Here is a 27,982-nt window from a genome sequence, read left to right on the forward strand (position 1 = left end):
ATTAGAAAATTGTATAGTATTTTTTAATAAAAAATTGTATTGCAAATGATCCATTTAATATATAAAATTTTATCAAGGTCAATAATAAAATTAGAAGTTTAAAAAATTAAAAAAAAACAAACGGAAAATTTTTCCCCATGAGAAATTTCACAAGGATGGGAATTGAAATAGGGGATGAGGACAGAGATAGAGAATTCTTCCTCATCCTTGCTCCACCTCATGGACATTTCTATATCTAACCTCATCTTCTCCATCCACTTTAATATCATATACGGATGTTGATTGGGAAGGAGTCTAGACATTAGATGATTTACTTTTGGTTATTGTGTGTTTCTTGGAAATAACGTAGTCTCTTTGTCTGCTAAACGCAACCTATGTTGTCTCGTTCGAGTGCAGAGGTCGAATACCGAGGTGTTGCTAGTGTGGTATCTGAGTCATGTTGGTTACACAACCTTCTACTGGAATTCCATTATCCTATTCAAAAGGCTCTAATCGTATATTGTGATAATGTCAATGCAATTTATCTAGCTAGAAATCTTGTCTAGCATCAGCGCACGAAGCATAGTTCGTGAAAAGGTTGCATGTAGACGGTTTAGGTTCTCAATGTCCCTTTCCCAATTCCAGATAGCAGACATCTTTGAGCTTCCCTTAATTCTTCTTGAAGATTTTCGAGATAGTCTCAATGTCCGTGTACCTCCCGCTTCGATTGGGGGTGTGAGAATAGATATATTTTATACTAAATATATATAGATTTTATGCATTTGAAATATCTGTATTTTGTTAGGTAGTTTCTCATTTTCAATGCTTATATTTTCTACCTTTTGTGTATATATATTGCATTAATGATAATGAAAGGCAGACGATTATCTCACAATAACAACTTAAAAAAAATGAAACAACAATAATTTAGTTTCCAAAACATATCATTTTATAATATAAAGTAACACTAAAAGTCCGACGGAATGACTTTAGTGTAATTACATAAATATATTAGGGGTATATCCAGAAATTAAATTCTTTAATCTCCTTTACACCAAATCTTTCGGATACTTTTCTAATATAACTTGCAAAATAAATAACAAAATTTCTAAAATATTTTTGAATATTGCAAAATGTCAAAATGACAAATGAATCTTTTTTTTTTTTGGTCATTTTGCTACATTTATAAATAAGTTGGGTCATTTTACTATCATTTCCGTATTCTCTCTTCTCAAATTTCTCTTCTCTGATTAGATTTTTGCCTCGAAAAGAACTATCCAACACGGCTGTATAACTTTCCCAGGTACAAATAATCCTATCACCATTTACCAATACACCCAAAAAAAAAATATCAGTTCCTTAAAATAATCCACATGATCATAAATCAGTTTCAAACAACAAATAAAACAAAGAACAAAAGAAAAAATCCATCACTCAAAATTTGGAAGTTTGTTCATAGATATTTGTTCTAAAAAATTCAAATGTAGGGTTCTAATTCATTCCCCCTCTTCTTATCTTCCCCCATCTCTTAATTCAATTCACTTCCAACAAAACAAGCCTTTATTTTTTTCCCTTTCTTTCTTTCTTTCAATTCCTCAAAGCTCAACAATGGCATCCACAACACTGAGCACTTCAATACCAACAAGAAGAGATTCATTTTCAAATTTGATTCCAAACAAACCCTTAAATCCCAAAGTGTTCAATTTCGCCTTTCTGAAACGTGCTGCCCCACGAGGGGTGGTGGCAACGTGGAGGACGGCGGAGCACGGTGGAGCATTGGTAGCGGAGGAGGAGGAGGATGAGGAGATGGGGAGGATCCGGAGGCTGCAGAACGGGTCGGACGTGAGAGGGGTGGCGATCGAGGGGGAGAAGGGGAGGGCGGTGGATTTGACGGCGGCTGCGGTGGAGGCGATAGCGGAGAGTTTTGCCGAGTGGATGATCGAGGGGATGGAATCAGGGCGGCGTGTGAGCATTTCGGTGGGGAGAGACCCGAGAATTTCCGGCGGTGCTTTGAGTGTTGCAGTGTTCGCCGGAGTTAGTAGGGCGGGGTGTTTGGTGTTTGATATGGGACTTGCCACCACGCCGGCGTGTTTCATGAGCACCGTTTTGCCTCCTTTTTCATATGATGCTTCTATTATGGTTGGTTTATAGAGCTACATTAATATAATACCTAAATAATATATACTTTAGTAACATATATTTTCATTATAAGTCAAATTAATTACATCTTTTTTTTTCAAATGTATTTTGGTTTTTTTTTCTTTTTTGATAAAACTACATTTTTAGTTCCGAAATCTTGTAGAATAACTGCATTTGATTTCTAAATTTTCAAAACATATTTTTTTAGTCCCAAAATGTTTTAGAATAAGACAATTGGTTCATGAGTTTTCAAAATATATATTAGAAGATACATGAAATAATTTTTTATTATTTTTAATAATGATATGACATTTTGAATTGAAAATAATTTTAGAGAAAAGAAATACATATTTATTTTGTTTCCTAATTTAAAATAATACTAAAAGAAATTTATCATAGCGACTTTTCAAATCTATTGTTAAAAATTAATAACTAAAGTACATTTTGACAAATACAGACCAAATACATATATTTTTCAAAACTCTTGATTAAAAAGATTATTATCGTTAAGATTAGAGTATATTTGGATTGAGTTTTTTTTGTTTCTTTCATTTTTTTTTTTTTAAGAATGTTTTGTTTGAGTTTTTAAATGTTGAGAAAAATAATTTTGAAGACCCAAAAATTAATATTTTTAAGTACTAAAGATAATTTTTTAAAAAAAAAAAAAACTCTTACTTTTATATTTTCAATAATCTAGAATTTTTGTTTTTAAACACAATAATATAGAATTAGACTAATACAAATACATCAAATTAGAAAGGTAAGTACTATGAATTTAATAATTATTTTCATGAAAATTAATTTTTTTTTTACTTTTTTTTCCTTCTAAAATCCAATAAACAATAGCCACGTTTTATTGGAACGATTTTAGCTTGGACTTTGTTTTGTTTCTCAAGTTTCGAAACTTATTCCAGTTTTAACGTTCCAATGCTTAGTTTAAATTTGTTTGGCTATCTCTAAAATTATTTTATTTTAGTATATACATCTTTAATATGGACTAATTTAGATTGTCTAATTATTTTAGTTCTTTCAATTTATTTATTGTCATTTGTTTATTATATGAATAATATCTCATTAACATCGTGATGTATATGCACTCAAAATATCTATATTGTGTCACAACACATGTCCAACATTAGCACGTCAATATACATATATTCAAAGTCGTGTGATTTATCAGTCATATAATAGTTGATGACACAATGGCAACAAGTTGGTAGAGTAAAACAAACATTTTGAAAATTGAAGGATAAATATGGAATAAATGAAAGAATTTTTAAAAATTGAATCTCAAATATCGAAGTTGATAGTACAAATGAAGGATAAATATGGAATAAATGAAAGAATTATGTCAGTTGAGCTATGCTCTAGGTGACATTTTTTATTTGAATTGTTTTAAAGAAAACTTAGAAGAAATAATCACTTTTACATAATTTATAATAATTAAAAAAAACAAACAAAATTTGTTTTTGTTGTGCTACAGTTAACAGCATCTCACTTACCATATACACGAAATGGGATGAAGTTCTTCACGAAGAGAGGAGGGCTAAGCTCGCCGGAGGTAGAGGAGATATGCGACAGAGCCGCCGTGAAGTACGCCAACAGAGTGGTCAAAGTCTCCACTCTTCTCCGAACGCCACCGTCGAAGGTGGATTTCATGGCGGCTTATTCACAGCATCTCAGAGATATCATTAAGCAAAGAATAAATCATCCTTTGCATTATGATACTCCTCTCAAAGGATTCCAGGTTCTTTCTTTCTCTCGTGTTTTTGCCCTATCAACGAGCCGATAGGAAATTTCTGCTTCCTACCACTAAATTATTTTACACGTGTTCATCTTTTTGGAAAAAAAAATCCCAAGTTTAATGGAGAAATTTTTTTTAGTATGATAGAAGTATCTAGTTACTCTTATCATTTTGCTTATATAAATAATTATTTATCACTAGTCGATGAACCCCACATCATTCTTAAATGATATTCGACATGATAAATAATGAACGAGAAGTATGTATACTTTCATAAGATTAGGAATTTACACATAGTACAAAAATATAAAAATTCACATCATCAAATAAAAATTAAAGAAAAATACTTTATTTTTAATCACTAAATTTTAGTTCTAATTTTTATTTAGTCTCTACGTTTCAAAATCTTGCATTTTTATCATTGAGTTTTGAGTCTAGTATTCATTTGGTCCTTAGTTTTAATTATTTTACACATTTACATTTTTACTAACATTCACCTTGATCTTTGAATTGTAATTCTCTTAACTTTTTTCAATTAATTAATAGACATTAACATTAAGGACAAAAAAATATGTATTTAGTGAAAAGTCAAGTTTTAGAGTGTAAATCTTGAAACTGAGAATCAAATAGAAATAAAAATCAAAATTCAACCGTAGTAACGTAACATTTTAAAATCTAAGGACCAATATAAAAATTAAATTCAAAACTCAATGATAAATTATGTATACGTATGTATATATATATTTCTAAACATATTAGACAGTAGAAGATTGTGGTATCTAGTTTTTGTGTTGCATGGCGTTTCCCTTATCTCTTGTCCTGTGGACATTGTTTGTGGTGTTTATTGCTCTTTATCCAAAACGACTATATGCTGCATTTTTTTATTTGTACTTTTTTTTTAGGACCTTATTACGTAAGGAATGGGGAGGATAAACGTTTTTTTTTTAAGAAAAATATCTTTGATATACTTTTAATCCTTTGATTAGATTTCAAAATGTTAAAATTATATCCTTGATATTTAAATTTTGGTTTTAATTGATCCTTAGATTCAAAATTTACACTTTTATCATCGATTTTTTTATTAAATACTTATTTTTCATTTTTAGTATTAGTGTATATTAATTAATTTACTCACCATTTTTCTACACTATTGAAATTAAATTTATAATTATTAATTAGTAGATATAAACGTCAAAGACTAAAAGTAAGTATTTAGTAAAAGAAATAGAGATTAAAAGTGTAAATCTTGAAACCTAAGGACCAAATTGAAGCAAAACTCAAATCTTAATAGTAGAATTATAACATTTTTTAAATCTAGGAACTAAATTGAAATTAAACTCAAAATTTGGACTAAAACTGTAACATTTTGAAATGTATAAAATGAAAATTAGATCCAAAACTTTGGCACCAATAGGATTTTTTTTCCTCAAGGAACAAACTATGATTTTAAAACTTTTTGACTTTAGAAATCAAATTGAAAATTAAAAAGATTCTGAACTAAATTGAAATTAAATTCAAATCATAAGAATCAAATAAAAACTGAATTAAAGTTTAGAATTGAAACTTCAAAATGATAGGAGTCAAATTCAAACTTTGTCAAAATATTTTTTAGGTGGTAAGAATATTTGAATGATATAGCATAACTTAAAAATCACTTTTGGTCTCATATACTTTAGTCTTTGAACTTTAATCTATAATGATTTAATCTACATATTTCTAAATTTGTAATAATTTAGTTTCAAAATTTTAATAACTAAAATATTAGTTTTTATACTTTATCATTTTTATGGTTGAGTCCCTTTCGTAAAAATATTATTTAGATTTAATGGTAATTTCCTTTAATAAATTGATTAAAAGTTCAAAGTTTGGTTTATAAACTGAGATTTCAATAATATTTCTGTTGTCTGATCTCTTGTTATATATTTTTCAGAGTGCATTGTCAAATTTATAAATATTTGTCAAGATCAAAATATTGGTTATTAGAAAAAAAAATACTTCTAAACTAAAGTTAAAAATTTGAAAACCTAATAATGTTAATTGGGTTAAAAAAACATTTTTAGTCCACAATTTAACCTCCAAACTTTAATATGTAATGACTTAGTTTCTATACTTTTAATTTTGTAATAAATTAGTCCCTGAACTTTAGTATATAACAACTTAGTCTTTGTAATTTCAAAACTGTGATGATTTAATCCATATAATAAAAATCAGTGTGAAGATTTAATTAGATTTCTTACGAAAATAAACCGATAAACTAATTAGAGACTAAATATTTTTATTAAATACAAAGTCTACATCATAAAAGAATAAAACTGACATCAAATTTTGATGAATTCTTTTACATTAGAGATTAAATTGTTACAACTTTAAAAGTATAAGGACTAAATTATTACATACTAAAATTCATAACATAAATTGTTATAAAATTGATAGCACATGAACTAAGTTTTTACAAACCAAAATTCATGAACTAAATTGTTAATTTCATAATAATCCAGAGACCAAAAGTGTTGTTAAGCTAATAAATAATTTAGATACAATGTTACAAATACAATAATGAAAAACTAACAATCTTGAGAAATTAGTATGATTACAGTTTAATCAATATTTTAGGTCTGTTTAGTAACCATTTGGTTTTATTTTTGTTTTTGAAAATTAAGTTTATTTTATCTACATTTCTTACCTTGATTTGCATATTTTTAAATACAATGGTTGAATTTTTAACCAAATTTCAAAAACAAAAACAATTTTTTGGAAGCTACTATTTTTAGTTCTCAAAATTTGACTTCATTTTCTAAACTATTTGTAAAAAATAGATAAACAAAAAAAAGAAATTTGAATGTAAAAGTAGTATCTATAGGTTTAATTTTCAAAAACAAAATCTAGAAACAAAATACTTACTAGACAGAGTCTTAATTAACTATTTTTATAAGAAAATCTAACTAATTATAAAAATCTATCACCAAAATAAAACAATAATTAAACTCAAAATAGATTGAATTAAAAAACACACATAGAAAATAACCGTGTGGATATGACGTCTAATATCGAGATGATAAATGATAAAGATCACTTATAAATTAAAAATATGACGTTGATTGGATAATCATTGGATTTTTATTTTTTATTTTTATAATTAAACATATTTCTCTCCATTTCTTATAATAGATTATATATTTTTTAAATAAAAAATGAATTTTTAGCCAAATTTTAAAAATAATAAAAAAAATTTTAAATTATGTTTATTTTAGTTTTTAAAATTTTGGTAAAATAAATAAAAATACATTAAATTTTTAGAGGTAAAATGATATATAAAAATTTTCGAAAATTAAAAACTAAACACCAATATTGACGGAACGAGACCTAAATAATTTAAAGATTTTATATAAATAATGTAATTGAAATTTTCCCTTCTAAATTTGCAGATAATAGTAAACGCGGGTAATGGATCCGGAGGCTTCTTCACATGGGATGTGTTGGACAAGCTCGGCGCAGACACTTTTGGCTCTCTCCATCTCAACCCAGACGGCATGTTCCCCAACCACATCCCTAATCCAGAGGACAAAACCGCCATGTCGCTCACCCGAGCCGCCGTCCTCGAACACGGAGCTGACCTCGGTGTCGTCTTCGACACCGACGTTGACCGTAGTGGTGTCGTCGATCACGAGGGCAACCCAATCAATGGCGACAAGCTCATTGCCCTAATGTCAGCCATCATCCTCCGAGAGCACCCTGGCTCGACCGTCGTTACCGACGCTCGTACCAGCGTTGCCCTCACAAAGTTCATCACAAACCGAGGCGGGCAGCATTGCCTCTACCGCGTAGGGTATCGGAATGTCATCGACAAAGGGATTCAACTCGATGCCGACGGAATCGAGACGCATCTCATGATGGAGACGTCGGGGCATGGTGCACTTAAGGAGAATTATTTTTTGGATGATGGAGCTTATATGGTAGTGAAAATTATTATTGAAATGGTGAGAATGAAGCTAGAGGGATCAAATGAAGGAATTGGGAGTCTTATAAAAGATCTTGAAGAGCCATTGGAGTCTGTGGAATTGAGATTGAATGTGATTTCTGAGCCAAGTTTTGCAAAAGAGAAGGCTGTTGAGATCATAGAGACATTCAGAAACTTTGTTGAGGTAATTTTTACAAATTTTTATAATTTAAATTATGAGTTTAATCTCCTTGACCTTTCGAATTCGTGTTAAATTGATTCATAAATTTTTAAAAATGTCTAATATGTCAACTTTGAACTTTAAGTCTAACATATATGTCTTTCATAAATTCAAAATTTTTGAAAATTAATTGATTTGATAAATATTATAAGTTTACTTTTGTGTTTAATGGGATCATAAATTTTCAATTTCAAGTCTAGTATAGCACTAAATTTGAAGAAATTTGATAGTTCAAAGACTAAATTTGTAATTTTAAAAGTTTAGCTACCAAATAGGCACGAACTTCTAAGTTCAGGTCCTAAATTTGTAATTTAAGTTGTTTACTACTATATATTATGAGGTACATTTGACAACTTGTTTTATATATAGGTTAAAAAATACTCTTAGTCCTTAAACTTTAGTTCCTGTACTTTCAAATTTGTAACAGTATATTTCCTGACTTTAGTAAGTAATAAGTAGTCTCTATACTTTGAAATGTTCAACAATTTAGTCCCTACAATGAAATATCTCATCAAATTTATTTGTCAACTTTTATCACATAAGAACGTAGTTTTTATGATTTATAAATAAAGATGATTTGTTATCAGTTTATCGATCAACATGTGAAAGAAGTTTCATTAATTATCTTAATAATATTTTTCTATAATAGAGGTTCAATTGCTACAAATGGTAAAGTACAGAGACTAAATTTTTATTTACTAAAGTTCAAGTACTAATTGCTACAAATTTGAAAGTACATATATCTATATATACATATATATCCATATATCCATATATATACATATCTATATATTTTATATGTATACATATGTATAATATAGATATGATTATATATGTATAATATAAAAATGTGTATATATATATATATATATAAATTGAACCATAGCTACATTTTTATTAAAAAGATATATAAATTAGTAACTAGTTATTGTATTATATACATATCTATGACAAGAGCCCAATGCTTAAATTTCAACCACTATATTGTTTAACTCAACAAGGAAAAGGGAAAAAAACTAACGAAGAGAAAAAGAAAAAAAAAATAATAAGAAAAGATGATTTTAATCCTTATACTTTTAAGATTTTATTTTATTTTAGTACATGTATATTCTATAATAATTTGATGGTGGAAAAATTCAAATGTATGTGCTAGTTGAATTATACTCATATTAAGATGTACTTTAAAATATTTTAAATTTAATTTGTTTTCTACATTTAGTAAATGATCTTAAAGTTAGTCTTATCATTATTCAACTTGGCTAAATAACGGTGGTGACTAATTATAAGTACAATCACTAAATTTCAACATTTTAACTTACAAAAATTAAAATAAAATAATATTAGAAATATAGACCAAATGATAAATCAATGAAAGTTTTAAAATATAAATAATAAAATAATAAAAATATAAAAGTTTGGAATAAAAAAGAATAGATTGATTATATTTTGAACTTGGGATGATCTAACATTTTAACTTGAAATTTTTTTAAAAAAAATGTTAGGAAGGGAAGCTTGAGGGATGGGAATTGGACTCATGTGGAGATTGTTGGGTGCATGAAGGCTGCTTGGTGGACCTAAATGATAATCCCAAGCCAATTGATGCACAAATGTACAGGTCAGAATAAAAATAATATATCATTTTCGCTTTATTTTTCATATTTTTTTCCAATTTTACTTTTGAAATATCTATTTTAGCTCGATTGTTAAACTTTATTAAAATATATATCATTTGATCCTATTTGGTAACTATTTGATTTTTTATTTTTATTTTTGAAAATTAAACCTATTTCATCTACATTTCTTCCAATGATTTGTATCTTTCTTAATATAATGGTTGAATTCTTAACCAAATTCCAAAAACAAAAACAACATTTTGAAATCTATTTTTCTAATTCTCAAATTTTGACTTGGTTTTTTAAATTATTGAAGAAAAGTAGATAACAAATAAAGAAAGTTGGAGATAAGAGTAGTGTCCATAAACTTAATTTTTAAAAACAAAAATAAAAGACAAAATGATTATCAACGGAAATATTTGATTATCATAATTTTAGACTTCTATTCATTTTAGTCTTGGGACTTTAAGCAATCATTTTAATTATTATTATTATTTTCTCTCCCATTATCCAACATGTTAACATGATAAATACATTTATACTCAGAATCACGTTATTTATTTGCACAACAACCGAAATTGAGGTAATAAATCAAAATTCGTTTTGTTTAGAATTCCAAAAAAAAAAAAATTCAAAATGAGTTTTTTTTTCCTTTTTAATTAAAAGATTAAAATATAAACATTTTAAAACTTCATAGATAAGAGTATACATCTTGAGACTATATTACCAAATATGAAATAAGTTTAGAAGTTAGAACCAAAATGACATCATGTTATTATTAGTATTATTATTATTATTTTACGATTTGCAAGTTCGAAAAATCGAACTTCTAGCATCAAGGTCAATAGTACAAACTTATACAATTAATTGAGCTATCTTCTAGTTGATTTTTTTAAGTTAAATTATTATATTAATTCGTGTACATTTAGGACCCTATAGTAACTTTAGAATGTTATAAATTGTAATGAAATACTAACATGTCATACGTCAAAAGAAAGTATGTTAGACAAGAAAATTATCAAAATGTTTATAGAAATCATTTTATTGAAAGGCAAGGATTATGACAGCCTAAGTTGCACCTAATTCCTATGCAGACTCTTTTATACATAGTAGAGAAATAAAAATAATTAATTTAAAAAAATTGTCACATGATAGATTTTTGTTACGTGCATTTGGGCTCCATCCAAATTTTTTTTTTGTTATTAAAATCTTTAAAATCATATGGAAACTAGCATGCATGTACCAAAACAAATAAAAATTTTGATATACTATTATCATTATTATTTTTCTAATTTTTATGTGTAATATTAATTCAGGATTAAAGTATATGATAAGGAAAATGGAGAGGTTGGTTGGGTACACTTAAGACAAAGCATTCACAATCCAAATCTTGTTTTGAATATGCAATCATCTCTATCTGGAGGCTGCCTCCAAATCACTAGAGACTTCAGAGATAAGTAAGTATATACCTACTCCCTTAAATTTAATTTAGAGTAATTATATATTTTCGTCTTCAACATAATCTCCACTTTTAAAGAGGTAGAATTTAATATCTCATGCTTTAATATAGTTCATCACATATATATATATATCCTTCTCACACATAGATGAAGGTTAACATTGGTTTATAATTAATTATCACATCATGATATTTAATGACTTAGTATAAATAATGTGTGGAAGAAAACTATGCCATATAGAAAAAGAATAAAGTTTCTACAATTTCTTTGAATTTTGGGGGAGGAATTAGAAAATTTCCTCACTTAATGGATATTTTTTAAAAATTTTACCAGCACACTAAGTATAATGCAATTTAAGTATTTATTATAAACTAATTTTAAGATTCATTGATGCAAAAAGAATAATTGAGATGTTAAAATATAAGGAATAGTTATACTAAACTTTTTAAACCAATCAAATGAAATGAAAAAAAAAATAATTCAAATGAAATGGGGAAAAAATCAAAGCATAAATCTAATATTTAACATTTTAATTCAAATTCAAATACAATTTATCCTACTCTTTCTTTCATTTTAAATTGGTTGATCTTTCAAAGAAATTTAGTTAAATTAAAAATAAGATTAGTTCTAACATTCTCATATTAACATTCTCATTAAAATATGATTTGAAATTAATGCGTGTACTTTTAATGAAAAAATAGGTAAAATGGTTTTTTCTTTCTTTTTTTTTTAATAATTAAAAAAGGATATGGATGGAATTTTTTTGTCATTTTTAAAAGTTTTTTTTATTAGCAATATTATTTTTATTTTTTTTTTCTATCGTTTACAGTTGCCACTCTAACTTTTATTTTTTTTTAACTTTTTCTTGGACTTTAATTCCATATCTACTTTCTTTATTTCTGATTTTTATTAGTTTTCTTTTTTCAACCAAATTTATTTCTGTTTAAAATTTTAAATTTAATGTTCTTTAACATTTTTCACTTGAATTATTTTTAATGAATTTTTTCTTCAACTCGAGTTTTAAATGAGGTGTAATGCTTTTGTTAAATTCAATTTTTTTTCTTATCTTTTTAATTTATGTTTAATTATTTTTTTTAACTTTTTAAGTGTTGAATATATTTTTTTAGAAGGGATTTAATTTGACAAAGGTTCGAAATTTTATGTTTTATATTTTTTACTAAAATCTTTCAAGTTTTCTTTATTATTTTGAGTTTATTTATTGTTAGTTTGGTTAATTATTATTTTTTTTGATGATTTAATGACTAAAATGGCTAATCAATTATTAATTCAAATACAAAGTATAAACTTCTTTAATTATAGAGTACAACTCATAATGTTCTTATTTCCTACTAGAAAAAGATATCTTATGTCTAAATCGACCTAGTTCCATGATGCTAACACCGTCAATATTTGAAGCTTTTTCCAATAATCCCTATTATGCTCAATATGGAAGAATGTCAAACTTCACAGTCTCGTCAAGATGTCCATGATCAATATATGAGAATCTGACATTGTATTGACGGTATACAAATGATAAAGGGTCAACCATCAAATGTAAGAGGTCATGGAGATTGTGAACATTATTTGACTCAGTAAGGTTGATTTATGTAAATATTACAGTTAATTCAAAACTCGAGTTGAAAAAGTACATACTTAGAAAAAAGAAAAAATATATTATAAACAACTCAAGTTCAAAAATGCTAAAAGAAAAATTATCTAAATCTAATTTTAAAATTTAAAATTTTTTTTTTAAAAAAAAAGAAGAAGAAGAAACTAAAAAAAAAAAAAAAAGAAATAAGGAAAATAAAGATGGGATTAAAGTCCAAGAAAAAATTAAAAAATTAGAAAAAAATTAAGTTAGAATAGTAATACAAACGATAACTACGAAAAAGAACAAAAGAAGGAATCAACGCATTCCTGAACACAAAAGTTTTTCTCATTATCTTAGTCCTACTTCCTTTTTTTTGTTTTTTTTTCCTAAAAATATACTTTTTGTCCGAAGAACCCTTTCTAACATTTGCATTATTAGAATAGGGTTATATATTAATTAACTAATACAAATATAAAAGTTAAAAAATGGAACTTGTAATTTTACTACTAAACTATCTATTATGATTTATTTTACTTTAAAATAAATGAATGAATAAATGAATGAATTTAAATAAAATGAGACATTTGTTAAAATCGGGTAAAGGATAAGATCCAAAAAAACATTTCTTTTAGAGAGTATTGAAATTAATTTAAGATTTAAAGCATATATTTAATATAAAAATAAATTCATCTTAAATTGTTATGAAATACATTTTTGTTGTCAGATTTTTGGTGGCAAGTGGATGTGATCGTTTCCTTGATGTGGATCAGGTGGAGAAGTTCTTAAGCACTAGACTTGCAAGATAACGAGATCAATGGAAATAATTGATTTTGAAGTTAAATTAATATAAAATATGGAAAGATTATTTTGAAAAAAAATATATAGAATGATTAAAAATGTACAGTGGCCAAATATATATGTTATATATAAAATATATACACGTTTGCTTCACATATAATTAATTAATTGGATGGAAAGTGTATCTTATAATACTAGTATTTATGCATGCGGATTGTATGTGGTATTTTCAATTGTTTCTACCATATTGGTAGTATTTTCATTGTATTTTACAATATATTTGAAAGTTTTAAAAAGATATAGAGAACTTTTCTAACAATATTGTTCATTTTATAATTTAAGAAAATTTATTTATATAATTGTAGAAATTCACAAATATTAAAATTCGAAACATTATAAACTGTTATTATTGTAGACGCTGTATTTAGTCTTGCTCGATTTTAAACCTAGGTTCGATTTTATTCTTATTTTGGATAACTTTTAATGAAATGTAAAAGTAAAAGAAATTTTCCTTTAGTTTCTTTGAAAAAAGAAAGTAAAAATAAAAACTTAAAAAGAATTTGTTGAAAATGAATAGAAACATTAAAATATTTTAGAAAAAAGTGATGCAACGGGTTAAGGTATTTAGGCAAAATCCATAGTCAAACAAGGGAAATCGATCCCTATATAAGAGAAAGCTCTCCACAGAACACAAGTTATATTTCAAAGATGATAAAAAAATTTCTATTACAAACCTTAAAGTGGCTATTTATAGCCTTACAAAGAAATATGAACAATAACTAGCTAATTGTAAAATACTAATTAAACTAAATTAACAATTCAACAAATATTAAACCTAAATATACTAATTATCCTATAATTATCCTCATCATTCACGCCAACTTAAAAAAAGGAACTTGTCCTCGAGTTCGAGGTGATAAAGTGAAGCTTTCTTGAAAGTGTGGTACACTCCAACTGAAAATTCTCTACGTAAAATTTCCCAAATCTAAATTGGGATTAAAATCCAACTTAGAATTAAAATGATGCTCCATAAAAATTCCTTAAATTTGACATGAAAATTTATTTTTGAGCTACGTGTTGTGAAATTAGAGTGAAAAATCTTATTTGAGCACATTAAGCCCCAATGTTGAAGAAAAGCCCAACTCCAAAGTTGACGTCAGCAAAATGTCCTTTAGGGTTTTTATGAGAAATATAAAAATGTCCATTCCTTCTTTTTTTTTTCATCTTCACCGTGAGAGTGAACAGCCATCCACCACAATCCTGTTTTCAATTGTGGCTTCTCCAACGAGACGATGACAACAACATTCACACCACCTTTCAAATGAGCTCATGGTGGTTAAGAGGTATTCCGACGAGGTGGTGGTGACGGAAGTCTCCAAATCATCCTTCTCTGCAACAACCATCAATAACTTTGCAACGCTTGACGAACTGACGGGGACCACAAGTGACTCGAATGAAGGTCTAGTGGTATAGGCGTCTCCCTCCTCTAATGAAGCTTCAACACCGACGACATCAAAAGTCGGTGGATCAGCCTCCGACGATCCAACTCTATCAATTTCCTATCCTTCTTTTGACAACTATGCAACAACAATAAGCTTGTTGTTGGGCCTCTTGTTGGGTGAAAATTTAGATTTCAAAATAAGAGGGAACCAACCTTTGGTTGGAGAATCCCACATTGGAAAATTTTGATTTGGAAGCCTCCCTTTTGTACCAACCTTGGGCTTTGGGTTTAGGCCCCAAGGGGTACTCATGTTTTGTAGGGAGTGAGAAGATAGACCAACGTGGGTTCGGTAGACGTTCCATATGTGTGTGTGTGTGTGATTATTATTATTCTCTTTAGGCGTGGCCTTCAGCAGATCATTTACACAACTTTTCACTTCCATTCGAAAGTTCTCCTCTCTTCTCCTATTCTTCCATTTTTCCTTTTCTAAGGAGTGAGCTAGAAAGTGTGTGTGTTCTAGTCGGTAACGGTGCATTTTCGATCGAGTTTTTTTTAGGCTATTTTATCCTGGGGACGACGTGGCAGTATTCCTGACCTATTTGCAAACTTGGGCAGAGCAACGAAACGTCTTAAAGAGAGCGAGCTCTATGACTCAACCTTTAACGAGCTTCCATTTTGTAGGTTTTATTCTTTGCTCGACCGCCGTGACTTGATCGTTTGCTGTTGTCCTATTCGTCGTCTAAGGTCTTACCGTTCCCAAGAATTTTAAGACGGTAGTATCGCTACATCACTAATGGCCCTCACTAGCAACAACGTATCTGACCTCAACCGTCCATTCCGGTTTGAAGGAGCAAACTTCAAACGGTGGAAGCAAAAGATGCTGGTCTTTCTCACCACCAAGAAAGTTGGTGAAACTTATACTAGAGATAAGTCAATCGTCCCTGTAGAAGAACCAACTGAACAACAGATAAAAGAAGTTGTTAACTGGGAGGAGAAACACTTCCTTTGTAAGAACTTTATATTAAATGGTTTGACTGATGACTTGTATGACTACTACAATATAATAAAGACCGCGAAGGAGGTCTAGGATGCCCTGCAAAATAAGTACGACACCGAGGAGGTCGGGTCGAAGAAATATGTTGTTAGCTATTATCTCAAGTTCTAGATGACGGATGACAAAACCCTGGAGGCCCAGTCCCATGAACTTCAGAAGATAGCCCACGAGATAATTACTGAAGGTATGCCTCTAGACGAACAATTCCAAGTTTCTGTTATTATTGATAAACTGCCCCTTTTGTGGAAGGTCTTTAAGAATACTTTGAGGCATAAGACTAAGGAGTTCTCCTTGAAGAGTCTTATCACCTGACTAAGGACCAAGGAGGAAGCTTGGAAGTAGGACCAGAGGGAGGAGGTGAACGCAGTACCTGGGAAACCTGCCTCTGTCGTGGTAAAACCTGACCAAAAATCTAAAGGGACAAAGAGGAAGGATCAAAACCATGGCTCCAGTAACCATAACCAACAGAAAAAACAGAAGCCCCTTTAGGAGAAACGATAAAGTTCCTCTGCTTTAATTGTAATAAACCTAGGCACATGGCTAGGAATTATAGGAACAGGCGTCGTTCTGCTAGTCAGGCGAACCTGACAGAAGAACTGTTAGTCGCCATGATCACAGAAGTAAATGTGATCGGTGGTTGTGAAGGGTGGTGGATAGACATTGGCGCTACACGCCATGTCTGTCACGACCTTAGTCTAGTTAAAACTTATACTGGAACTAAGGATAAGAATATTCTGTTGGGGGATCACCACTCCATGAAAATTGCTGGAACCGGCAAGGTGGAACTGAAGTTTACCTCTGGGAAGACCCTCATATTGAAGGACATCCTGTACACTTCAGAGATAAGAAAGAATTTTATCTTGGGCTATCTCCTCAACAAAGCCAGTTTTACTCAACTTATAGGGGCAGACCTATATACCCTTACCAAAAATAATGTATTCGTAGGGAAAGGGTATGCAACTAAGGGAATGTTCAAATTAAATTTAGACCTCAATGAATGAAATATTTTGTGTATATGTTGTGTTCTATGAATGTTTTGCATGTTAGACTCTGTCATGTAAATAAGAATTTAATTAGTAACATGATTAAGCTGGAAATGATACCTAAGTTATCCACGAATGATTTTGATAAATGTGAGTATTGTATTCAGGCTAAAATTACTAAAACTCTGCATAAATCTGTACTTAGGATTTCTGAGCCTTTAGATTTAATTTATTCTGATTTATATGAATTTGATGACATCTTGACTAGGAAAAGTGAAAGATATTTCATTACTTTTATTGACGATTACTCTGATTTTACTTTTGTATATTTGCTAAACTGGGATACACGTGTTAGGCCTTAAAGCACAGGCTTTTGTACAACAACCTAATGACACTCTGTGTGAAATGCTGTTAGAGATAGAGTTCAAAACCAAGGGTTACTCTAGTATATTCTGAATCATGTACACTACATAAAGGTTCAAGTCGTAAGACGCCTTTGCTTATGCATAGTGTTGTATAGATTGAAATTGCTCGATGAATTTTTTTTTTCTCTTCTCTTCTCTTTTGTTTAAATTTTCAAGTGGGGGATTGTTGGGTAAAAATTTAGATTTCAGAATAAGAAAGAACCAACCTTTAGTTAGAGAATCCCATATTGGAAAATTTGATTTGGAAGTCTTCCTTTTGTACTCTAACCTTGGTCTTTGAGTTTAGGCCCCAAGGGTTCGGTGGACGTCCCACATGTGCGTCACCGTCGTCATCCGTCCGATCGACGGGCGTGGCGAGGCGAGGCGAGGCACATGTGTGTTTGATTATTATTATTCTCTTGAATAAAAATATTATTATTATTTTATTTTAAAATTGGAAAAAGAAAAGTCCTCCCCGACGAGTCTTCCGGCCCCTCGTACGTTCTGAGGCTCTCCGCCTCTTTCTCACTCGACTTTTCTAGGCTGAAGGCCTATAAAAGGCGTGGCCTTAAGCAGATCATTTACACAACTTTTCACTTCCATTCGAAAGTTCTCCTCTCCTCTCCTACTCTTCCATTTTCCGTTTTTCGAGCAGTGAGTTAGAAAGGGTGTGTGTTCCGATCGGTAACGGTGCATTTTCAATCGGGTTTTTTTGAGGTTTTTTTATCATGGGGACGACGTGGCAGTATTACTGACCTGTTTGCACACTTGGGCAGAGCTACGAAACGTCTTAAAGAGAGCGAGCTTCGCGACTCAGCCTTTAACGAGCTTCTGTTTTACAGGTTTTATTCTTTGCTCGACTGCCGTGACCTGATCGTTTGCTGCTGTCCTGTTCGTCGTTTGATGGTCTTGCCGTTTTCAACACCTCCATCTGATGACTTTCCAATAAAACACTCTTCTTCGATGAAGTCGCAAACTCTGGGGTCTCATTTTCAATTCTATCTTTTTCTCTCTATTAAGATTTTCAATGCTACCATGAAGGTTTTGAGTGAGCTGAACTATGCATTGATCAAATCGATTTTCTACATCGGCCATAGCTTGCGGTAAGGTTGTAAAAAATCTCCTCTTCCATTCTTTCTAATTTCTTTAATAACACCGTCAAACTTCTATTTTCTGCACTGTGTTGTTGGTTGATGATGAGTTGAGATTGAGATATTTAGGTGGTAAAAAAGCTTCCTATTACAAACCCTAAAGTGGCTATGTATAGCCTTACAAGAAAATATGAACAATAACTAATTAATTGTAAAATACTAATTAAACAAATGTTAAACCGAAATATACGAATTATCCTATAATTATCTTCATCATTTCCCTTGTTTGACCAAGGACCCATTGCATAAAAAAGTTTAAAAGTTTAAAAAAAGTAAAAAAAAAAAAACTTTGATCTTCCTCTCCCCTCCTCACGTTAACTCCTTTTTCTTTCTCCCTTTCTTTCTCCCAAATACTCTTCAACGATAGGCTATTTTAAGCCATATTAATGGCTTATAAAAGAAGAAATACACAATGATAGAGACGACAAAAAAAGGAAGAGGGGAAGGAAAAAACTGAAATCTCATTTTAGTTCCATCTCCAACGAACCCACATAATCCCAATCGGTGAAGTGAACTTAAACCACTCCGACAAAGTAATGTTAGTATAAATTTTTAATATCTATATTGAATAGATAAACCCTAGGATCATTCATGCCAAATTATCAAGAATAACATACTGGATTCCATTGCAAAATTGATGATAGCTTTAAGATGATGATGGATGACTATAGTCTTCCTCAACCAAAACTTTGAATACCCTTAGTGGGATCTCTCTCTAGATGGGATTCAAGAAAGACTGAGTGCTTATTATTTTGATATATTGGGGACCATAGCCCTAATATCTCTTTATATACTAGTTCAATTAGGGTTCCCATTAAACCCTAATTAACTAGGAATAGGCTTCTACCCATTAAGTCCATACTCAATTAAGAATCTAGGGTCTTAATTAATTAGATCACATAATAGGGCTCAATCTAATAAAATAACCCAATGTGATAAATTATTAATCCACATACATAGCCCATACTTTAATTAAACATATTATTATTTAAATATGTCTAACAATCTCCCATTTGGGCTTTGTTTGTGTACCTGATATAATTAAATCACATAAACCTTAAGCGCGCATAAACAGGTTATTTCAATAATAGAATTCCCCTTTAGTTCAATCTAGTCCATCTCCTGTATTAGCACGAAATCAAGGCAACTTTCGTCACTACCCTTGTAACTAAACCTTCCTTGATCACCAATTCCAATACATTCAATGACATAGATCAAGTATGGATGGATAGTATGGAAACTATGTGCAAAGTGATCTAGATCATGTCTGTTTCCAACTGGTCCAAATTCCTTAATGAGATCATTCTAAAAAACTTTATGCTAAACTGCATGCATGATAAACGAGTTCAGATAATAAAACTTAAACCATCAACTTTATTCTATATAGAAAATAAACAAAATAAGGTCAAAGAACATCCTCAATAACAAACTCCCACTAAACCATGGAATCAGAAAAGTGACTTACACCCATGTGTGCAACATGCTCATGAAAAACTTTAGGTGGTAAATCTTTAGTCAATGGATCTGCCACCATAGAGTTTGTTCCTATGTGTTCTATCAAAATTTGACCATTATGAACTCTTTCTTTAACAACTAGAAACTTCACATCTATATGCTTTGACTTCGTATTGCTTTTGTTGTTGTTGGAATACATCACTACCGACTTATTGTCACAAAATAATTTTAGTGGTCTTTCTATGCCAACCATTATCCGCAGCCTAGTGACAAAATTTCGCAACCATATTCCATGATTAGATGCCTCATAACATGCTATAAACTCTGCCGCCATGGTAGAAGAAGCCATAAGTGTTTGTTTAACACTTTTCCAAGATGTAGCTCCTCCAGCCAACATGAAGATATAACCTGAAGTGGATCGCAAAGTGTCTTGACATCCAGCATAATCAAAATTAGAATACTCAATGATCTCCAAAACTTCTGATCTCCGATAAGTGAGCATATAATCTTTTGTCCTCTGTAAATACCTCATAACCCGTTTGGCTGCTTTCCAATGATCCATCCCCAGGTTACTCACATATCTGCCTAACACTCCAACTATGAACGCAATATCTAGACGCGTACATACTTGAGCATACATTAGACTTCCAATGGTCGATGCATAGGGAACCTTCTACATCTCCTTAGTCTCGAGTGTGGTCTTGGGGCATTGACCTAAATGAAATTGATCACCTTTAGCGATCGGGGTATCTCCCAACACACAATCTTTCATGCCAAATCTACTCAAGATCTTTTCAATGTAGTTCTTTTATGACAATCTCAAAATACCCTGAGAACGATCTTGCAGTATTTCAATTCCTAATACAAAAGAAGCATCGTCAAGATCCTTCATCTCAAAATTCCTTTTGAGAAATCTCTTAGTGTCATGCAATAAACGTACATCATTACTAGCTATGAGTATATCATCAACATATAACACCAGAAAGATTGATTTACTCCCACTAAACTTGTGATATACACAATCTTCCACTATGTTCACCTCAAAACCAAATGAGGTTATCTCTTCATGAAATTTATGATACCATTGACGAGAGGCTTGCTTAAGACCATAGATGGATTTCTTTAATTTGCACACCAGACTTTGAATTACCAGACACAAAGTTTTTTGGTTGCACCATAAAAATTGTCTCATCAATATTCCAATTAAGAAACACAATTTTTACATCCATCTAGTGTAGCTCTAAATCAAAGTGAGCTACCATTGCCATGATTACCCTAAAAGATTCTTTCAATGAAACCAGAGAGAAAGTATCTTTGTAATCAGTGCCTTCCTTTGGGTAAAACCCTTTGCAACAAGACGAGCCTTATATCTTTCGATATTGCCATGTGAATCCCTTTTGGTTTTAAATATCCATTTACAACCTATGGGTTTCACTCCTGATGGCAGTTTGACAAGTTCCTAAACGTCATTGTCTTTCATGGATTTTATTTCCTCTTTCATAGCACTTATCCACTCTCGAGAGTTAGAACTTTGTAAAGCTTGATGGAAGTTGATTTGATCATCTTCCATTATGCCCACATCATCCTGGTGTTTTTGAAGGAACACAATATAATCATTTGGAATTGCACTTCTTCTCTCTCTAGTAAATCTTCTTAGTGGCACTTCTTGAGGTTGTTGAGTTTGAACTTTAGGTTCAACAACGGGGACTTCAATGTTGTCTTGTTCTATAGTTGGTTCAATAATGAAGTCAGGAATTGGAGCCTGAACATCATTTATAATCATATGAGGAAAAGAAACTAATTCCTCTTCAAAGACAACTTTCCTTATGTTATCTTCCCCCCCCACCCCCAAACTCAACATCCTCAATGAATTTAGCATTTCCTGTCTCAAACAATGATCTAGAAGTGGGATCATAAATCTTGAAACCTTGAGAGCGCTCAAAATATCCAACAAAATAGCAGCTAATAGTTCTTGAGTCCAATTTTCTTTCATTAGGCTTATAAGGCCTAGTCTCAGCTGGACAACCCCAGATGTGAAGATGCCTAATACTAGGCTTCTTTCCTGTCCACAGCTCATAAGGGATTTTGGTTACTGCTTTACTAGGTACCCTATTAAGGATATATGTTGCAGTCTTTGGTGCCTCACCCTAGAGAGATTATGGTAGAGAAGAATGACTAATCATACTTCTTATCATATCCTTTAAGTGTTCCATTTCTCATTTCCGCTACACCATTCATGTTGGGTTTGTCCGACATAGTGTATTGCAGGACGATTCCACATTCCTCTAGGTATTTGGCAAAGAGTCCTGGACGTTGTTCCCTTGATCCATTATATCTACCGTAATATTCACCACCACTATTAGATTTGACAACCTTAATTTTCTTTCCAAGTTGAAGTTCAACTTCAGCTTTGAAAGACTTGAAAACGTCCGAGGATTGAGACTTCTCATTAATTAAATATAGGTACCCATATCTTGAATAATCGTCTATGAACATAATAAAATATTGTTGTCCATTCCAAGAGGCTATAGGGAATGGACCACAAATGTTTGTATGTATTAGTTTTAAGACGTCTGAGCATCTGTTAGCACCTAATTTTCTTATGTTTGTCTGTTTTTCCTTAATACATTCTACACAAACGTTGTAGTTACTTAAATCAAGGGAATGAAGAATTCCATCTGACACAAGTCTCTGAATTCTCTGTTTAGAGATGTGACCTAAACGCTTATGTCATAACATAGCAGAATTCTCATTTAATTTACGCTTTGTACTACATGAATTAGATAACAAGATCTTGTTAAATGAAGCAAAAGAATCAAGCATATATAGACTATCAATTAAAGAACCAGTACCAATAAGCTTAGAATCTTGAAAAAGATTAACTTTATTATTTCCAAAAAAAATAAGAAAAACCAAATTTGTCCAAACTGAAAATAGAAACTAAATTCTGTCTAAATGACGGTACGACAAAAGTCTCATTTAGATCCAAATAACACCCAGTTTTTAAAAGTAATCTAAAATTTCCAATAGCTTCAATTGAAACTACTTTGCCATCGCCCACATAGATGAATCTTTCAGCATCACTTGGCGACAGACTCCACAGGCCCACATGATGATGAATGACTATGGTCTTCCTCAATCAAAACATTGAATGCCCTTAGTGGGATCTCTCTCTAGATGAAGAAAGACTGGGTGCTTATTATTTTGGTATATTAGGGACCATAGTCCTAAGGTCTCTTTATATAGTAGTTTAATTAGGGTTCCCATTAAACCCTAATTAACTAGGAATAGGTTTCTACCCATTAAGTTCATACTCAATTAGGAATCTAGGGCCTTAATTAATTAGATCACATAATAGGATCCAATCTCCCATACTTTAATTAAACATATTATTATTTAAATATGTCTAACAAGTAGCTCCACTGAACTCCATAAAACAACAACAAACTTTATGGGACTACATCCACTGGTGAACGAAATACCTAGCCTCCAATGAATGCATGTACCACAACTTCAACAGCGTCTAATTCGATGAATCCCCACGAGGCGAGCAGCAGCCCGACGTCAAACTATGCAGACCACAACGATTGGAAAGCCCATCTTCGTAACCCATGCAGTGTGACTCCAGTGGAGATCTAACCTCTAGCGACGAAGACTGAAATGGCGGTGGCTCCTGCAGAGCTCCAACACCTATGTCAACTTTCATGGTGGAAGAAAAAGAAAAAGTAGAAGAAGAGTTGAGAAGTTGAAGAAGGAGAAGAGGGAGAGAGAAGAATCATGGAAAAGAAGGAAAAGAAAGAGAGAGACAAAGTAAAATAGTGGGTTTCAATACCTATTCATTTCATTTCATTTATTCACTTATTCTTCACTATTTTTTTCATTATTTCAAAACCCAATTTGATATTACTTTCAATTTTCCTTTACTTAATTAGCTTTAATTAAAATTTTTTATATGAATAATCTTAGATTGGTTTTAATTAAAAAAATAAATAGGTTTTAGTTATAATTTTTAGATGTAGATTCAATTGGGTTTTAGAAATATGTTCTAACCTGATTTTCTAATTTAAAATTTCGAATTTAGCTTTTAATTAGTTTCAATATAACTTTTCCAAATTTCATTTTAATTTCAATTGGGAATCATAAAAATAATTTCAATATCAATATTACGGCAATCCCTTCGATTGGTTTTAAATGAATGTTGAATTTTAATTTGGAATTTTTAAAAAGCATCTCAATTCCAATTTTAGCTTCAAATTTTCATAAATAACTTTTACCTTGGTTATTCAAAGTTTTCAAATGAATTTCAATTTCATTCAAATTTAATTTTCAAACTTATTTTAATTTGAATTCTCTAAATAAAATACAATTGAATTAATTGAATTTTGAATCATTTCAATTTAGAATTTCTAAAAACAACCTTAATTTCGATTTTAATTTTAATTTTCCCAAATGGTTGTTTTACTTCATTTTAATTCAAAGTTTTCAAATGAATTTCGATCAAATCTGAATGTTCTAAATAAAATATCAATTAGTTTTTCACCTTGATTTACAAAATTTTCAATTTGGTTTTCATCTTTATTTACAAAATGAATTTCAATCTTCCTTTGAAGGGCTTACACCACTTATAAGGATTGAGTCATATTTTACCTCTAAAATGTAATTTGATCAATAATGAGACATTTCTTTAATTATCGTGTCAATCCAAGGATGGAGTTGAGATTGTCAAATGTCTCAAACTCAAGTAAACATCTTCTCTAATTAGAAAATTCAAACATTAACATGATAATAAATTGATGGACACTCATCCTCTCATAAAACACAACTCTATTTTACTCTTATAGTTGGGATGTGATTAGTGTGACATTGTCTAATTTATTTTGATATTAGGTGTTAATTAAATGTTCATTTTCTACATTTATTTCTAAAATAAAATACACTTTGACAACGAATTTTAAGTAAAATTGACTATAAGCAATAGTTCTGTCTAGGCTAAGGTACTTAAGTCGACGGAACACCTCTACATGAGAATTGTTTAATTAGTCATATTTTATTTAATTTCATTACATTTTTTTAATAAACAATTTGTAAAAAAATTAATATTTTTTTCTTCCAAATGAAGATCATCTATAATAAAATGAATTGGATAACAAAAAAATGAAATGTTTTCAAACAGGTGTTGTAGGGTGCTAATACCTTCCCTACCTTAACCATCCCCGAACCTATCTTTGAAAAAGTAGAATATTTTTATTTTTCTTTTTAAAATGGGTGACCAATCACACCCCAAAGTGGTTAGTGAGGACTCCAAACCTTTCATCTCGAAAGAGACCCTTAGGGAAGGATGTCAGCCGCTCCCCATTGCAATGACATTGTGACAACTTGGCGACTCTACTGATGATTATCTCTAGAGGGTCAAAGTCGCTATATTTTATTTTGTTATCCATGCTCTATTTATTTGGTCTATCTTGTTTGTTTTATAATTGTTTGTATTTTATAAATATCTGTATGAATGCACTTATTTATTTGTTGTTCATTCAATACATTTTCATACATTTCACACACTTTCACGGGCCTTCTACCTGGGCTATATCCTTTAGGATTAGATTAAGAGGCTGAGTAGTGTGACCTTCGTGGATCCTAGTTCCCGTGCAGGCACATGAAAATCTCTACTCAAGTCAGCTATGCTGTGAAAGCAGTTGGAAGTGCTTGGGAACCATATTTTATTTAAGATATATTGAATTTATCCCCACAATTATACATGCATGGATTTATTCTTTAAGTTTGGTTTTATTGGTAAAATTCTTCGAGAAGTTATTTTACTTTTCCATATTTATATTTTGTTTTTATAATTATCTAGGTAAAGAAAGTACATTTAATTTCACTCTAGTATTGTCATGCATTTCACACACACTCACAAGCCTTTTACCCAGGCTATACCCTTTAGGATTAGATTTAGAGGTTGAGTAGTGTGACTTTCGTGGAATATGGTTTCCGTGCAGGTGCACGAAATTTTCACTCAAGTCAACTATACTGGGAAAGCAGTTGGAAGGCTCAAGGACCATTTTCCATTAGGACTATTAGAGCCTAAATTTACACTATCATGCATTTTTAGCAAACCAATGATTATCCAAAGTTTGCACTTTAGAGAATAGGTTTGTTTAATAAATAATTACAAAATGTAGAGGTCTTAAAAAAAGGGTCTTTTAAAAATTTGCATGTGTAAGCATGTGAAATATCTTTGCTCAAATTAATTCATTTGTTTTTTTAACTAATTCAAGAACATCGGTCTTTCTAGGATTAGGAATTGTCTTCATTTCATTTGGACATTCTTATAAATAATCATCACTTCACTCGGAACATTTTCCTCCATCCTTCATATCAAAGGTTCAAAATACTTTTAGGATAAGATGTTGTCATTAGTATACTTATTTCCCCTTGATTCATTCACTAAAGGAGATTTATAAAGCTCATACCTTAGAATAAAAGGACCATACATTCATACCTATGTTCATTTCATATAGAATTATAGATGAATTTTAACTCTCACATAAAGTCTCTCACTCATCATACATTTTGGGTCGACATTACATCTGCATGCGTAATCCACCATTGATTGAAGTCAAAATTTGAGAAGATATTATCATATGCATCGTCGTCTCATTTTACATAAATTTTGAATAAAAAATATATTAATCATACCATCATGCATATACACACATGCATTAAAATTCAAAAAATATTTGCATCATTAACATGTGTTTCATTTTTTTTTCAAAAAAGAAGCATGCACATTTCCTTTGCCTTTTCTTTTTAAAGAAAATAACTCAACAACCATATGTTTTACTCTTATAAGGTAAAAAGCAAAGTCATGGAAGAGCAAAATAATGAGCTAAAGAATATGAAACGAGCCAATGATAAAATTCAAGAGCAAGTCGCGAGGATTCAAAATGTAGAGCTAAGAAATATTAGTCAAATAGAAGAGCAAATCTTGAGAATTCAAAACTCGGAGATAATAAAAATGAAACAACACATCGACATGATTCAAGAGCAATTAGCAAAAGTCCTCAATACTTTTGAGAATTTTGAAAAAAAAAAACTACGAATTTCCATGTTGGATATTCATTGCATCAAGAAGAGCTATCAAAAGAAAAAAAAAAAGATGATCCTGAAAAGATTGTCGCCAACGAAATGCTCGAAGATACTGAAAAAAATCTGCTTTCAAGGGCGCCAGCATAATAGAAGTATAACTTGAGACAAATTGAACTACATGAAGTAGAGAAGAGCATAAAAGACCTTAAAAAGAGAGATACAACTATGTAAATGTCATTGCCTTTAAGGGAGCTCATAAATCAATCAATCCCTAAAAAGAACGAGGATTTAACAAAGAAAAGAGATGAAACCCAAGTGGTACTTTCAAATCCTAAGATGAAATGTCATGAATACATACTTGGGTATCCATATGTTGTCCAACATAACATAAAATAAAAGAGGCGAATTCTACCTTTCAATCGTGGAAGAGGAGACAACGAAGTGAGGGAAACTTTGATCCAATCCCAATATCCTATACTGAGATTTTATCCCAATTGTTTCAAAACCACCTATTAACTTCAACATTCGTAAAACCATCACAACCACCCTATTCGATATGGTATGACCCAAACACCCGTTGCAATTACCATGTAGGAGCCATAGGCCACTAGATAGAAATTTTTCTTAGTCTTAAGCATAAAGTGCAAGCTCTGATCAAAGCAAGTTGGCTAAATTTCTCAAGCGTTGATCACTAAAATTTGGGGGCTCTTTATTTTGAATTGAAGTATTTGGTGTACTTGATTTTGAAAGTCAAGATAAATCTCTTATTCTCTTTCATTATCAATAAAGTTTATTTGAATAGACAATAAATGATATCAAACCATGACTTAGCTAAATACTTGAAAGATTGCAAATATGTAAAGTTGAGCTATTTTGTTTTTCTAAACGAGGTCAAGGTTCATTGTA

The 27,982-nt window shown here is 30.7% G+C and overlaps 1 protein-coding gene across 1 annotated transcript; it reads left to right on the forward strand.

Moving 5' to 3' along the window:
* The first annotated feature begins 1,376 nt into the window (after positions 1 to 1,376).
* Positions 1,377 to 13,694, forward strand: LOC120081683 (phosphoglucomutase, putative / glucose phosphomutase). The gene is made up of 6 exons (XM_039036756.2): positions 1,377 to 2,118; positions 3,602 to 3,865; positions 7,288 to 8,004; positions 9,543 to 9,655; positions 10,970 to 11,110; positions 13,429 to 13,694. The coding sequence occupies exons 1-6, from the start codon at positions 1,588 to 1,590 to the stop codon at positions 13,508 to 13,510; spliced, it is 1,848 nt and encodes a 615-aa protein (XP_038892684.1). The 5' UTR covers positions 1,377 to 1,587; the 3' UTR covers positions 13,511 to 13,694.
* The last annotated feature ends 14,288 nt before the right edge of the window (positions 13,695 to 27,982 follow it).

This window comes from Benincasa hispida, chromosome 7 (assembly GCF_027475165.1).
Source record: "Benincasa hispida cultivar pf3 chromosome 7, pf3_genome.v1.1, whole genome shotgun sequence".
In the NCBI taxonomy this organism is placed as follows: domain Eukaryota; kingdom Viridiplantae; phylum Streptophyta; class Magnoliopsida; order Cucurbitales; family Cucurbitaceae; genus Benincasa; species Benincasa hispida.